Raw genomic sequence first — 15,400 nt, forward strand, 5'->3', positions numbered from 1 at the left:
TGAAATGATATTTCGTCATCCACGGGATAATTGATTTTTCCACCAAGTAAACAATGCGGCAACAAGCATTAGTTGGACGTTTATTCGAGTCTCTTTTACGTCAGTCATTTTTTTCTTTTTTTTTTTTTGGTGGGAACTCTCGTACGGTAATTCGTACGTTGCCAACCATTTACGGGGGGGGGGAATGGGGGGGGGGGGGCGATCATGCGAGTTAATGCCAAAGAAACCGGCCATCTGGCCGGTGGTTGAAAAGGGGTGTCGGAAGAGGGACAAAAATCGCGCGCGCGGTCTTTTTCTATCTTCTTTTTCTTTTGTCCAGATCTTTCATTCTATTCCCCTCTCTTTTATCTAACTCCTGAAAATTCTTTCACCGGTTTCGAATGCGCAGGATTTCTCGCTCGGCCAATTTTTAATGTCGATCCGAACAGACTACGTGTAACAAACTGAACTTATTGCATATCACATTTCCGGAATAACATTCTGGAGATTTGATTTCTCAACAAAATCTGTGAAAAAAAAAATCACCTTTTTCCCACTGAGAAACGAAACCAACACGTGTTGTGTACAACAATATTAACCTTTTCGCTCCGGGACTGGTCCATATATGGATCAGCAAGAAAAGCGAACGTAATAGATGTTTATAAGGTCAATTTAATGCACTAAATTTAGGAAAACAATTGAAAAAAAATCCTGGTTACTTCTTTGACCTTCAAAATTAACTTTGAAGAGGGGGGGGGGGTAGCAGGTTATTATTAACTTTTTCAGCTAAAATGCGAGGTCAATTTTAAAGGAAAAATCCCCGGAGCGAAAAGGTTAAACTACTTAATCGCATTAGGACGTTGACTTTTCTTCGCCGCGCGCGCGTATCCGTATATTTTTTCTCGTCTCTTCTGATCTCCGTGTCTCAAATTAGATTAATATAATTCATCGCGCGTCATCTAGTCGGGTTTCTTTGCCTATTTAAACTACGCGAGTAAGCGCGAAACAAAAAAAATCGCCGCGCGCAGCACATGCGCATCCGCGCAAGAGAAAAAGAATTTTATCTCGTTTCTCAACTCTTTGCTTTCTAACTGTGTTTGATATCCCATTAATGTCCTTTTTCATGTATTGCCTGCGTGTGTATTTAAATCACCCTTTCGCCCCCTCCGCATCCGCTCCCTCTTCTTCTTCTAGTTCTTTCGTGCGATTTTATTTTTCTTGTTCCTAAAATCTCTCGAGGGTGGCGTGCTTGTGAGGCGACCGATCGCTCAATACGCTCCATCCGAGGGTGGCACGATGACTCGCGGTGGCGCGTTTTCCCTTCGCTCACGTACGCAACACACACCCAACACCAACCAACACTCGTGGTGTGTATGAGTGGAGCCCGAACAGATCGGAGCAGACAAGAGCGGCGGTCATTCAAAGCCCGACCAGCGTGCCGAGCACACTTCGCGCTTTCGTCCCAACCTTCGTCCTCGTGGCTCCCACAAATCGCATCGTTCGCGAGATCGTCGATAAAAAAAAAGATCGTAAATTTAGAGTAGTGCGCGATATCATCGACGACGACGTGACGACGTTCCATTCCCAACCCCGTCCCCCAACAGTGCTCGAGAGTTTGATTTTTTTTTTTTTTTTTGAACAGCGATCAGAGAAAAGCTGGCCGCAAACGCGAGATTCGAAAAAAAAAAAAAAAACGAGATCGCACCATGGCCGGCGTCTGAGATCGATCCTCCACAGTGTGCAGTGACGTGCGCGCCAAATTTCTCGTCGCAATTCCTCGCAATTTCCTGAATTGACTAATTAAATCGCGACACGTTCGCGAAACAGGTGAGAAACAACGTGTATCGTCGTCGTGATCATCATCCGACGGCGCAAACGTAAAACGCGTCGGAAAACGTCGACGCGCGACAATCTCCAAAAAAAAAAAAAAAGTGTCCGGAGTGACGCGCACGGCTCCGGAAATCTCTTCGCGATGTTGAATGAAAAATTCGGCGAAATTTTTTGTCGTCGTTCGAAAGTAACGGATCAAAAGTTGGATTATTGATTGCGAACACCGATAAAACGCTTTACTTCCGGTGTGTTCGAGAAAATGCGACGTGATTCAAGCGCGGCTGACCGTTGCGCGTCTCTCGCGCAGCATGGCGGCTTTTCGGATTGCCTCGCATCCGATCGGCCGGGGGTTGTTTCCAAGGGAGTGTTTTTTTTGGGGAGGATATAAAGAAGGTTGAAGGACTGTTCTCTCTCGCGCGAATCTCGGGGATTTGCGAGAAGCTTTTTTGCTATTTTTCGCGCGAGGCAAAATTCGGTCGAGCAAAAGAGACGAGAGATTGCAAATCAATTTTGCATTGATGTTGTGCATTCTGCGACTCTTGCGTATTAAAATTTGTTTTATAACAACAATTGCGCTTGTCGGCGTGTAGTATCCTCGCGACGTGCAGGAAATTAGAAAAACACGCGCTGTCGCCGCGCAACCGCTTTTGCAAATGTCACATCGCTACGCTTTGTCGTATAGATGCGAACGCGAGGAAGAGTCTCACGCGAAGAAGAAATTTATACCGTTAGTTCAAACAAATTCCCCAAGTAGAATTCACATTTGACATTTCAGTGATTTTTCTCGTAAAAAGAATTTTTTTCTTTTTTTTTTTTTTTTATTTCGACGTGCTTCGTATTTCGCAATATTGCGAAAAGATTTTTTTTTTCCCTCGTTTCCAAGTTGATTCCGGCGTGTGCGTCTCGATGAGACACGTGTCTAATATTAAGTGCGCGACGCACAATTTAATATCGATTCTTTTATAAATAGCTAGAGTTAATTCGCACAGAGAACGGAAGTTTATCAAACGTTTGTTACGATCGAGAGGAAACAATCGCAAAACTGTTTGCGATAACGACACTAAATAACTTTTTCGTGTTCTTCGTCGTTTTTTAATGTCACTTCGGAAACATTTTATTTATCGAAAGAAAAAAATGCGATAAAAGAGAATTATCTTCGACGTTAAAAGACCGCGAATTAGACCTTCTCGAACTTCCTTTTTCCTAAGAAATTTATTTCTGAATGTAATCGTCTTATCGTTTCCGTTTCATAAGTGTTCGTATCTTCGCAATATCCGCGTGTGGCGTTTTCTTATCGACATTACGCATTTGGGAAAGAACGCGGATAACGGGCGGATTCTCCTGGTGGCCGAGCCCCGATTTGGCACATCGGTCGCCGCGCGCGTCATTATCTTGCGGCATTGATATCGGATGGCGAAAACTGGGTTCGGGAAACCCGGTCGGCGACCTACGTTGGCCTATTGATTTTCTCGTCAGCCGCTCGTTCGCTCTCTGCTTATCGCTGCTGGAAACTGGCCCTTTCGTTAGCGGTTAAATGTCGCACGTGTGAATAACGCGAGACTCTCGAGTGCACTCGAGAAAGACTCTAACCGATACGCACGAGAATCAAAAGCGTAATTTTCGCGACACGTTAATCGCCAGAACTTCAAACAAAATTAATATTAAAGAAAAACACGCCACTTAATTTAACGACGAACTGATTGTTGTTCGAATAAAATTGCGATAATGCGCGCGGAATCATTTTCGGACTTTGTTTTTACGCGCAAAGTCCGAAACGTCAAGAGCGAATCAGCCGATTTGTCATTTTCGTAAAATGATACGGAGCCATCGTTCTTCGCGAATGGTAATCGATGATACCGGTGTCTTTGCTCTCGCCACAGGTGTCTTTAACCACAGTTCGCTTCAAGCCAGCGCGCCAACACGCGCCGGAGGTCAGTTTGGGATCAATAAAAAGTAATGATGCAACATTCGGCCAGACTTTCACGGGCACCCATGGGCTTGTGTCGCGGACTTAGTCAGCACGCGCTGAAATTAACGAGCGATTTAATCTCGTTCCATCATACATTCCATTCTGCACGGATTTAAAATTTAAAACACAAAAAACTTGTTAATGTTATTTATCATTTTATACTCCGTGGGAAATAAAAATTATTTTCTAACGCGAAATATATAAACGTAATAAGAGCTATCCCTACGCTGGATGTTTGTTGCGGAAATATATATATATATATTACCTGGAATCTCCGGGAATTTTCCAATTCAAAACTCACGTGTAATATATATATATATATATATTATACGTGAGTACGTATATATATACTTATACATGTAATATATGTATATATGTATACATATATATACGGAATTCAAAACTCACGGATATATAGATATATATATTACACGTGCGTTTTGAATTGGAAAATTCCCGGAGATTCCAGATTCGACTTCTGGCCGAAGTGTTTTTCTCCGCATTATTTTAAAATTAGGTAGGCAGGTATACGGGGTTCTCTCATATACGTGATTCAAATATAGCATCGTAAATGAATTTACGAATTGAAATTTTAATTCGAAAACTCATGTGTAAGATTTACACGAATGTAAGATTTATGTGAATGTAATAGATTACATATATATAAATATATTTAAATAAATAAATAATGATAGATGTAGTCAGCTTCAAATTTTTTTTTTTAAATTAAATAACGTTAAGACATTGACAATGGCTGTTTGAAGCAAAACACTGCTGATGATGTGTATGTAATGTGTAACTTTATTTGAGAAAAAACTAATGTGTATATAACACACACACACACACACACACGTTATATATTAGTTATTTAATTTTAGTTATTTAATTTTATATATATTTATTTAGATTACATATATATATATATATATATATTTTTGCACAACAAACATCCAGCGTAGGGCTCTTATTATATTATTTATATATTTCGCGTTTGAAAGTTCAGAGCCTAAGACTCTTTATTAATAAAAATTATATCATAAATTTATCAAATTGTAAAACAAGAAATATAATGTGTTAGGATGAAACAAATTCTATAACAAGTAAACGGTAGAGTTCTGTTCAAGCATAGTAAAACTTGCATTTAATGAAATAAGTTCAATTCTGTTTTTTTTTCTCTAAACTAATTGAAGAAATAATACTTCAGAAAGTAACAGGACGTCCGTTGAACTGATGAAAATATAAAGTTAGGTTTCGCGGAACGTCTGGAACACAGAACGTCTGGCACAACGTCTCGGGAGGGGGAATTAGAGACCGGTATTGTATAGAAAGGATAAAGCTGTATAGATAATGCTCCTGTAAGGCTTGGACACAAACCTCTTTCGTTTTCAAACACACGTTTGTTCACGAACATCCGTGTGTACAAAAGAGAATCGAAGAGAATCCGCCATGGACGCCATACGTACGCGTTTTCTTCTAAGTGTGTGTGTGTGTGTGTGTGCAACAGCTGAAGCAGTAGGAGTGCGAGACTGATGCATTAAGACTTTGAATCAAGGGGGTTCTGCAATGCGTTTGCGTATCGCGAAAAATATCCTAAGCAAAATCGCGTAAATCTAAAAACTACAACGCGAATATCCCAATTGTTGACAATTTGATTATTCAATTCGAAAGTGTTTTTACTTAAAACAGAAGATCAAAACGCTTGTATTTTACTTAAATAAATCAACTTGGAAAGACTCTGGAAATAGAAAAAAAAAAAATAATTTTCTTTAACGAAAATTCGTCTTCTAACTTCTGAACTGAAAAATCTTTTTTGTTTGATTCTTGAAAGAAATTCTTGAAATACGTACTAAAAAAACAAGAAATCGTACGGTATGCACGGAGGTTTGTTGGGATTGTAACGCGAGAATGTCACACGACATCCGACACTAAACACATCGTATCGCGAGACGAAACGTCGTCGTGTAATGTGTGATTAAAGACCCGGCCACACGCTGAATGAACTCACACAGACGGAAACAAATCGTTTTCGACAATTTGACACACAAATGATTTTGACATTACAGTAAGATTCATTGACTTCAGAAAAACACAAATCATTTTTTTTATCATTTTACCGCTTATCGGTAATAAAACATTTCTCTCGCTGCGTGAAATGTTTCTTCAAACTTGTTGGAAAAAAACAAGACACAACAGTGGATTAAGTTAAAACTTTGAGAATCTGTTAAACATCGCTGTGAAAAATGTGACCGTTTAATTTTTACAATACTGTTGTTTCAAAACGTGACAGGCAGTTGGAACTTAAAACACGGGTGTTGTTGTGCGATATGTGATGGAAATATTATTTATTCATGTATATAAATGAAACATAATAACGTTTCGACCTTCAGTTTAGGTCTTTATCAAATTAATTATGTGCTGTTTAACAAACTTCGTACAATACAATGGTGATAAGTAAGATGTTACAATAAGTCGTATCGCAAACAAGAGAGAGTCGTACGTGACATCTTACTTATCACCATTGTATTGTACGAAGTTTGTTAAACAGCACATAATTAATTTGATAAAGACCTAAACTTGAAGGTCGAAACGTTATTATGTTTCATTTATATACATGAATAAATAATATTTCCATCACATGTCGCACAACAACACCCGTGTTTTTAGTTCCAACTGCCTGTCACGTTTCGAAATTTACATATTTTTGGAACTATTTGCCCTTTTTCTGAATTAGAACACTGTTGTTGTTGGTTTAAATGGGTTCTTAACGGTATTTCAAATTTTCCGGTTACAGTTAGGCAAGTGTGAACCCCTTTTGCAGGGTGTGTTATGCGAATAAATGAATCTGTAGTGTTTTGCTTTTCAAACGTTTCGGTTATATTTTTAACCTTCTTCAGTGAATCTTTGTGAAACGATCCCTCTTAATTTTAATAAAAAACGAAACGTTTTTTTATAAAAAAGTTAAAAAGTTGTACGTGTCAATTATAAAATTTATGTTAGTCTGTTTACTGTGTGTGTGTGTGTTGAAAGTTTCGTCATTACTGTAATGTCATTACTGTTTTCGTCAATACTGTCATTACTGTAATGAAGAAACTTTCAACACACACACACAGTAAACAGACTAACATAAATTTTATAATTGACACATGCAACTTTTTAACTTGAAACTTTTTTATAAAAAAACGTTTCGTCATTCGAAAAATTAAGAGGGATCGTTCGACAAAGATTCACTGAAGAAGGTTAAAACTTAATTAAAAGAAAGTTAAAACATTTAATTTTTATTTTTAAAATGTTTGAATATTGAGAAAAGTTGTATCGTGCAACGACGTGTAGAAAAAAATGAGGAGTAAATCATCTTCTCCTCTTTAATATTAAAATATCTGCGGCAGCGAGTGACGTAACGCGGGCTCGACTATCGATTAGCAAATCGAACGATCGTGAAAGAGAAGGGAGATACAGAAAAACAGCATTAAAATACACTATGTATGTATATTTTAATAATTTAAATCGGATTGCGCGCGCGCGAAACAGATGTACCGTATCGAGAAACAGGTTTGTCTTCTGTTTTGAAGCTAGATGTCGGATAATAACAAGGCGTATCGATAATTGCTAGTTGTTTAGGCTAACAGTGGTGATCGCATCTACCGATCGCTCGGGATTACGATACGCGGACAGACCGGTGTGACGCAAAATTCAAATTAAGTCACTCGCAAGGCGCAAACTCGGCCTTTTCTCAGGCCAGCTTTGCTTGCGACGTAGCGCTTGCACTTTGACAGATAAGACGAAGTGGCATGAAGCGCGCAAATGATTCAGTCTTTATTCGGTTTGTTTTTCCTAAAAAAAAAAAAAGTGCGATAACGATAACGATGACGCTTTAACGATTATATAAATTTTCTTCTGTTAGTGAAATACACGGTTGTGAACAATTTGTAAGTAAACGAACACACGTTGCCAATAACAACATTAGAACGTAACAAACGCAAAATAAATCATCAATTGCACGTTGTCAGAATTTAATATTAACACATTGTTGACCAGCAATTTTACTGAAAATTTATCTCATGTCACCGGCTATTATTTCGTAATTGGAAGTGGAAGTAAAACAATAAAAATAAACTAATAAATTTTATTTAATTTAATTTTTTTTTTTTTGTTTTTAACGCATCACGAGTTAACTCGTGACCGGTCAGCAACGTTCGGCCATAAAAACACGAGTTAACTCGTGACCGGTCAACAATGTGTTAACATTTGTAACACGCGTGTGAATTGTTTCTTATATACAAAAAAAATTTTAATAACATCCACAGTTTTTTTTATCAAAATTTTCTATAGAACTTTTTGCCTGCACACAGAAAAATGCATACTGTATCAAGTATGTAATAAACTTATAAGATTTTCGTAAGTATTTAATTTACTCAAAATATACAAATTTACTAAGATTTAGAGTGTATTTTGAGTAAATTAAATACTTACGAAAATCTTATAAGTTATATATAATAAACTTATAATATCTTATAAGTTTATATTATATACTTGATATAGTATGCATTTTTTCTGTGTGTGTGTGTGGGTGTTTTCAAAAACGCGCACTTGCTCTTAATATTTTTCCAAATATAAAAAAATTTTCATTTACAATCAAGGCATTTAATTGTATTATACTCCAACTGATTTTTCACATAACTGAATCGATGAAAAGGTCGATAGAATTTTTTTTTTTTATTGACAAACCTGTTGCGCCGACAAAATGGAATCTGCTACGCGCTCACGAGAGAAATAAACTGATCGGAATAAACTTCCATTCCATTCGGAAGGATTCTCACTTGCTCGCACACGTATTCTCTTATCCTCATTTCTCCGAGATATATATCGTCGCTGTTGTTTAGTTTAAGTTTTTTCTCTGTTTCGCTCGTTTAGCTTTTATGCAACTGATGCATTATTCAGCGGACGGTGTGGATGGAAAATTCTCCGGGGGATAGAGAATCTGTCTTTTCTTAAAACTGATGAGAAAAGACAATCGCGCGGAAATAAATTCTCGATTTCTTACAACGGTATCTTACAATACAGACTTATCGCAGATAAGTCGTCGCGCCATTGTTGTGTAAATCGAGAGTTTTCTCTCTTACGCGAAAAATTGCAAGCGCGCAAAGTATTTGTTTTTTTTTTACGCATTATTTCTCACAATTATATTTCCTTACGATAAACCATTTAAGTGTACCTGACGCATTTGCGCGCGAAAACAACAACAGATTAGCTACGAGTTTTCAACGAACGTGAATCGTAAAAAACGCGCGCATGCAAAAAAAAAGAAAAAAAAAAAAAAGAAAAACAATTTCGCACGGAGATTTATGTGATTTATATTACATGAATGGCAACACATGTGTTGTAATGTGAAGATCATCGATTTGCTGGTTCTGGTAGCGCGGATATAATTAAATGTGTAGAGAGGGGTTGACAACTTGTTACGCAAGATGTTTTATATACCACGCGAGATTGTAATATCTAAATAAACTTGAGCGCACCTGTACACACGCGTGTGCTCGTTCTCTTGCGACTCGCTCGAGGCATATCTATTGAATGCGGATCAGCTCGTAAAATATCACGCGCGGATCCCCGTCGAGTAACTGTAATAAATCCAAGTGTATACTTAAATTTTTATCGAAAGCGCGTGCGCACAACAGGTTTAACACCGCAAGCTCATTATGTCGATCGAAATATACGTACATGTTAACATTTATGTAAATTATAGTAAGATGTGTGACGGCTTCGAGAGAATACATTAGGCGAATAAAAAAAAAAAAAAAAAAAAACAGTCATACAACGCAGGTGTTTCCGCGCGGAATGATTTTTCCTCGAGTGATCTTCAAACAAACATAGAAACTCACTTTGCAAAGATTCTAATCTACAAAGTTGGCGTATAATTAAACAATTATGACTTAAGGCTCGTTGAAATTAATAACAAGAAATATCAGGAGGTCTCTCATATGTGAGATGCAAAAATCCAGCATCCCGTACACCGAAAAAATTATATTCTCGTAAGTAGAAGATTTTATACTTAAAAAATCTACTTAAAGATTTTAGATGATATTCTTCTGAAATTAAGAATATATTCTTTATTTAAGACTATATTCTTAAATTAAATTTAAGAATATAGTCTTAAATTTTTAAATTATATTCTTAAATTATTATTCTTAGAATTTCTTATTTTAAGAGGAAAATCCTCTAAATAGTAATATTGATAAGAATATATACTGATTAGAATATAAAAATGATATTCTTAATTTCAGAAGAATATCATCTAAAATCTTTAAGTAGATTAAAATTAAATAAAATTTAAGAATATATTCTTTATTTAAGAATATAGTCCTTTTTGGATAGTGAGATATATATGTTTTTCTATAGAGGCTTTTTATATTCTAATCAGTATATATTCTTATCAATATTACTATTTAGAGGATTTTCCTCTTAAAATAAGAAATTCTTCTTGGCGCCTATTTTAGTATAAAATGTACTTAAAGTAAGTGGGATATCCTCAAAACAAGAATACCATTTTTTCGGTGTATGAATTTAAGAATTGAGTTTTCAATTCAAAAAACACTCACTTGTAAAAATTTACAAGTTGAATTCGTTACATGTGTATATATATATATATATATATACACGTACAGTTTCCTCTCAACATCTTGGGAATGGCTCGTAAGGCCTTATATATTTCTTGTTATTGGCGTATAATTTTCCGTCTTATCCGAACGTTAAACAAAAAGTTCTCGTAACAATGAGCACTTCCTCATTTGCAACTGGTTTAGCGATTGTTTAAAAAAGAGAGTGTAAAAATAGACCGGAATTTGTAAAATGTCGATTGAAACGGTATTGTTAAAAAAACTATCGCTTTGCGATTTATCGGTAATTACCAATTGGAAGCGCGAGGTTCCGCTTATCTCGCTCGAAGAGTTAAGCACATTTATTACACTTGTTAACTAACGTTCATTGTTCATTTCAGAAAGAATGTCAAAGTCAGGAAGCATCAAAGATGGCGAGAAGGGACCGTACGATCCGGTTCCGACCGCCGAAAAAGATGGCGGCAACGACGAGATCAAACTTGAGGCGAAAATGTCGCTTGTCAACGGCATCACCGTCATCGTCGGTTCCATCATCGGTTCTGGAATTTTTGTTAGCCCGACCGGTGTTCTTAAGTATACCGGAAGCGTGAACGCGAGTCTTCTCGTATGGACAGCGTCCGGAATTTATTCCATGGTGTGTGTGTGTTTATAGCTTTTTCCTTGTTTCCTCAAAATACTCTATTCGTCCTTAAATCAAAATTAATTTGTTAATAAATGTATTTTTACATATTTATTTTTACGGACGTATTTGCTTTTTAAATTTCGAATTGAACTTACTGATTGTTTCTACTATTTGGTTTGATGAAGAATCCTAGTAGTTTCGAAACCTTTTCATCGTTATTTGATCAACAATTGTGTTTAATTCTTCCCCCGTCTTTTTTTTTTTTAACGCAGATCGGAGCTTATTGCTACGCCGAGCTCGGGTGCATGATCAGGAAGTCGGGTGCGGATTACGCGTATATAATGGAAACTTTTGGACCCTTCTTGGCGTTCATCAGACTGTGGGTTGAGTGTATGATAGTGCGACCGTGCAGTCAGGCGATCGTAGCCTTGACTTTCAGCGTTTACGTCCTCAAACCGCTCTTCCCGGACTGCACACCGCCTGACGACTCCGTAAAACTGCTCGCCGCCTGTTGCATATGTAAGTAGTTGACGAAAAATAAACGTCGGCATTTCGAAACGATAGATAATAAATTTTGCAGAAATTCCGACGACTTTTACTGATGTCAAACTTTGTTAAAAAAAAAAAAAAAACAAAAAAAAAAACAAACTTCCTCAAGAGAAAGGTTTTTCGATCAAGTAAGATCGTTCGCGACGACTTCGTCGTCGCAGTAATTGATTTTTTTCAACGTAATGCTCCACATCGAAGACGCACGTTTCGAGATCCGCGAGTAAAGAAACGCAGTGTAAAAGCAATTAAAGTTTATTCGAGATGCTTATTGTACGTAATTGCAATCAAAGCAATGGGGGCAATGCCGATCCTCTGTGTGATGACTAATCGCGACACAATACCCGCTGAACCTTATTGGTCCGCACGTTTCATATGCACTAACCGTTTCAAACGAGCCGACTAATATAAGCTTACATAGAAAATTCGTCTTTCCCACAGTAGCCGCGCCCTTGACTGCACGCAGAATGTCATCTCTCCACTTTGGTTCCTCCATCTTTGATCTCTCTCCCCTCCCCTCCCTTCTCATCTAGATCAATTTTTGTTGCTCGGTTTTTGTTCACCGAACAACTCTCGTCTTATATTAAGGACGACTAGTTAAGATCTAGTTAGGGATGAGCATATGATATCGATATATCGACAATATGGATATAATTCTTTTGATATTTGATATTTTAGTATCGATATTCTGTTATTGATAATATCAAAAAGATATCGATAATTTTATTTGATATTGTCAATATTAATAATTATTGAATATATATATTATATATATATATATTATATCGTCACTCCCTACGTATAATTACATAAGTGTCACATATGGGATTTTCAGTTTATTGCATAGTGACACTCAGAAAGTCATGTTCTTTGTGGTCACCAAGTATTAAAAAAAAAATATTCATAAGTATGGTAAAAATTTAAAACCGAAAGATCCCTTAACTAGGGAAACTATATGAAGCTTTAAACTTTTAAACTGCTCTCCTCTAAAATTTGCGTTTTGGAGTTACGGGATTATACGTAGGGAGTGACGATATATATATTATATATATTCATTTGAATATATATATTATATATATTCAATAATTCCGATCAAACAATGCGATATTTAATATCAAATAAAATTATCGATATCTTTTTGATATTATCAATAACAGAATATCGATACTAAAATATCAAATATCAAAAGAATTATATCCATATTGTCGATATATCGATATCATATGCTCATCCCTAGATCTAGTTATCGCAAGATCGACCAGTTGCGACACAAATCGCAAACTAGCAGTCAATGAAATTTGTTTATTTTTTTTCTTACTTTTTTTTTTATATTTAATTAACAAACTTGGTTTTTCCGTCTTGCAATCTTATCAGATCTTTTTCTCCGATATCCACAGTCTATCTTTTCTTTCTTCTTTGAACTCGAACTGATTGCAAAATGTAATCGAAGATTGCGTCTTCAGCAAATCGCTTTTCGCTCGGATCTCCGTGTAAAAAAAATTTCAGTCTCTCTCTCTCTCGGTTTTTCGCTCGGTTTTCAACAGAATTTCCCGCGGAGAATAAGATCGGGATTAAAACAAAAAACTCTGTTCTAACAACCATAAGCTTCTTTTGCGCCTGTATTCCGTCGTTGGAGCGTTTTTTGTTGGCTCTATTTATTTTCTAGAGAGACTTGGACTATATTTTCTTTTTTTCGTGGCAAAAAACCAACGTGTGGAATAACAATACGCTTCAATCAGCACGTTACAAACAGCAAGTTACTAATGAGACAAGTTATTAATGAGAAGACTCGAAGAATAATCAATCTAAATGATCGTTGTTCACGACCTTTTCGAGTATATTATTTGGTTTTAACGTAATAAACAGCGATAAGGAAAAAATCGAACGAACGGAAGCTTCATGCGCGTCAAGATTGCAATCTCTGAGAAACAAAATGAAAACCGAGACCTTCGAGTCAATATATTTTCTTTCTCTCTCTCTCTCTCTCTCTCTCTCTCTCTCCGCGTTTCTTTAAGTGGTATTGCTGCGTTAAAGTGGAAACTGCAACACGCGCGCTCAACGTAATTCCTTCTGTGAAATTCACCGACACTTTTTGTTGTATGTACAACGTACGATATAAATAACGCCCACGTCGTTTCGTTTTTCCCTTCTTTTTTTTTTTCTGCTTCTTCGAGCGTCTGGAAAATTGCGAGTAATTATGCGCGTATCGCGATTCTCGCGCGTTTTCCCTTTCCAATCCCGACGTGAAACACAGAGATATGAGACACAAGTGTAACAAGAAATGCAAATTACACGACGCGGCTGCGCGCAACAATGTGTTATTAAAAGCGCGCCGAGACATAAGGGAAGTTACGATCGTATTTTGAGATAAAGAAACGACGTCTTTTAAACGAGCGCGAACTTTTTATCATATCAGAAGATCGATGATAAAATTGCCGATGGTGAATTAAAAAACCCGGTTGTTTTTTTTTTTTTTTTTTTTCATTCGAACGCGCATTCACGCAACAGCTCGGGTTTCGAAAGGCAAAAATCACCTCGGCGGCGAAGCCGAGCCGCAACAACGCGCGCGCGCGATTGAATAACAATTTAACAACAAAAAGTTTCGCTCACGGTCGTGGAAACAGAAATATAAATAAACTAATGGCTCGCGTCACGGGATGGGGCGTATTCCCGCGAGAAGATTCGAGGACGCACGCGATGTAACAATTTGGAAAACCGATCGTAGGTAGGTATGCGAAATGCGACGAAGGGGATAATCAGCTCTCGCGGAGCGGAAATATGTCAAGCTTGTCCACACGTGTGCGGATGTAACTATAAACATCGACTTTTTTTATTTTTTTAAACACGCGTGTACACGCGTGTAACCGCGAGCGGAAGTGTCGCGTTTCTCGCGGCCTTGCGTTTCTTCTTGTTTCGATATCGCTTTTGCGTTACAGAGGCGAGAAGATCGTTTTACACCACGTGAACCATATTTTCGATCGTTCTTTTCTCCATTGACGAAACCGCATGGTTTTTCCGCTCGCGGCGAATGCGATAACAAAAAATATATCGTATAAATAAGCACCTTATACCCTATGCTCGCCGCATATATATATATATACAGTTATGTTACTTGCCACGCTTTGACTCCGCGAATGTTCGCGGAGTCCCGCGTGAGTCAAAAGCCTGACGGCAATCACGCCTCATTGTGAACAAATGTAATTTAATAAAGTGACAACTAACCACAACAGCATAATTCGCCGGTAGGGGGGAATATATATATACGACGGCGCGACAAGGAATGAGAGAAAATGAAGAATGTGGCGGGCGAACGAAGGGTGGAAGTAGAGAGGAAGAAGCTCTCTTGGAGGAAAGGCAAGCGAGAACGAAGGCGAGGAAAGAGATGAACGCGGCGGCAGTGTCTCGCGATATTTCTGCTAGATGTTGCATCATTCAACTCCCGAGACACACACACACGTTTCTTCTTCCTTTTTCTTCCGCACGCGGATTCACATCGAGGATCGGAGTCGAGTTGGAATTTTCTGTGCGCAATTTTTGACGAATAATCGAAATGACTTAACACGGAAAAAAAAAAAAAAATAGTTTCTAACCACAGCTAATTACGGTTTGCTGAAATGAATTTGCTCTGCTGTAACTGTAAAATTTTCTATTACATACACCGAAAAAATTGTATTCTTGTTTGGAGATATCCCACTTACTTTAAGTATATTTTATACTAAAATAGGCGCCAAGAAGAGTTTCTTATTTTAGGAGGAAAATCCTCTAAATAGTAATATTGATAAGAATATATACTGATTAGAATATAAAAAGTCTCTATAGAAAAACATATATATCTAACTA

At 37.2% G+C, this 15,400-nt stretch overlaps 1 protein-coding gene across 5 annotated transcripts in view; it reads left to right on the plus strand.

Annotated features, from left to right (window-relative positions):
* The first annotated feature begins 1,324 nt into the window (after nt 1-1,324).
* Nucleotides 1,325-15,400, plus strand: part of LOC109860232 (large neutral amino acids transporter small subunit 1) — a 21,286-nt gene continuing 7,210 nt past the window's right edge. Inside the window, exons 1-3 of one of the 5 annotated variants that reach the window (XM_020439175.1) lie at nt 1,325-1,346; nt 10,773-11,026; nt 11,287-11,533. In XM_020439175.1, coding sequence (XP_020294764.1) covers nt 10,778-11,026; nt 11,287-11,533 — 496 coding nt within the window. In that variant the 5' untranslated portion in view covers nt 1,325-1,346; nt 10,773-10,777. Of the gene's footprint in view, nt 1,347-1,370; nt 1,807-7,302; nt 7,705-10,772; nt 11,027-11,286; nt 11,534-15,400 lie in introns of those variants that run through there. The other 4 variants (XM_020439173.1, XM_020439176.1, XM_020439177.1 and 1 more) reach the window with 4 other exon arrangements.

This window comes from Pseudomyrmex gracilis, unplaced genomic scaffold (assembly GCF_002006095.1).
Source record: "Pseudomyrmex gracilis isolate BER0280 unplaced genomic scaffold, ASM200609v1 scaffold_352, whole genome shotgun sequence".
NCBI classification, from domain to species: Eukaryota; Metazoa; Arthropoda; class Insecta; order Hymenoptera; family Formicidae; genus Pseudomyrmex; species Pseudomyrmex gracilis.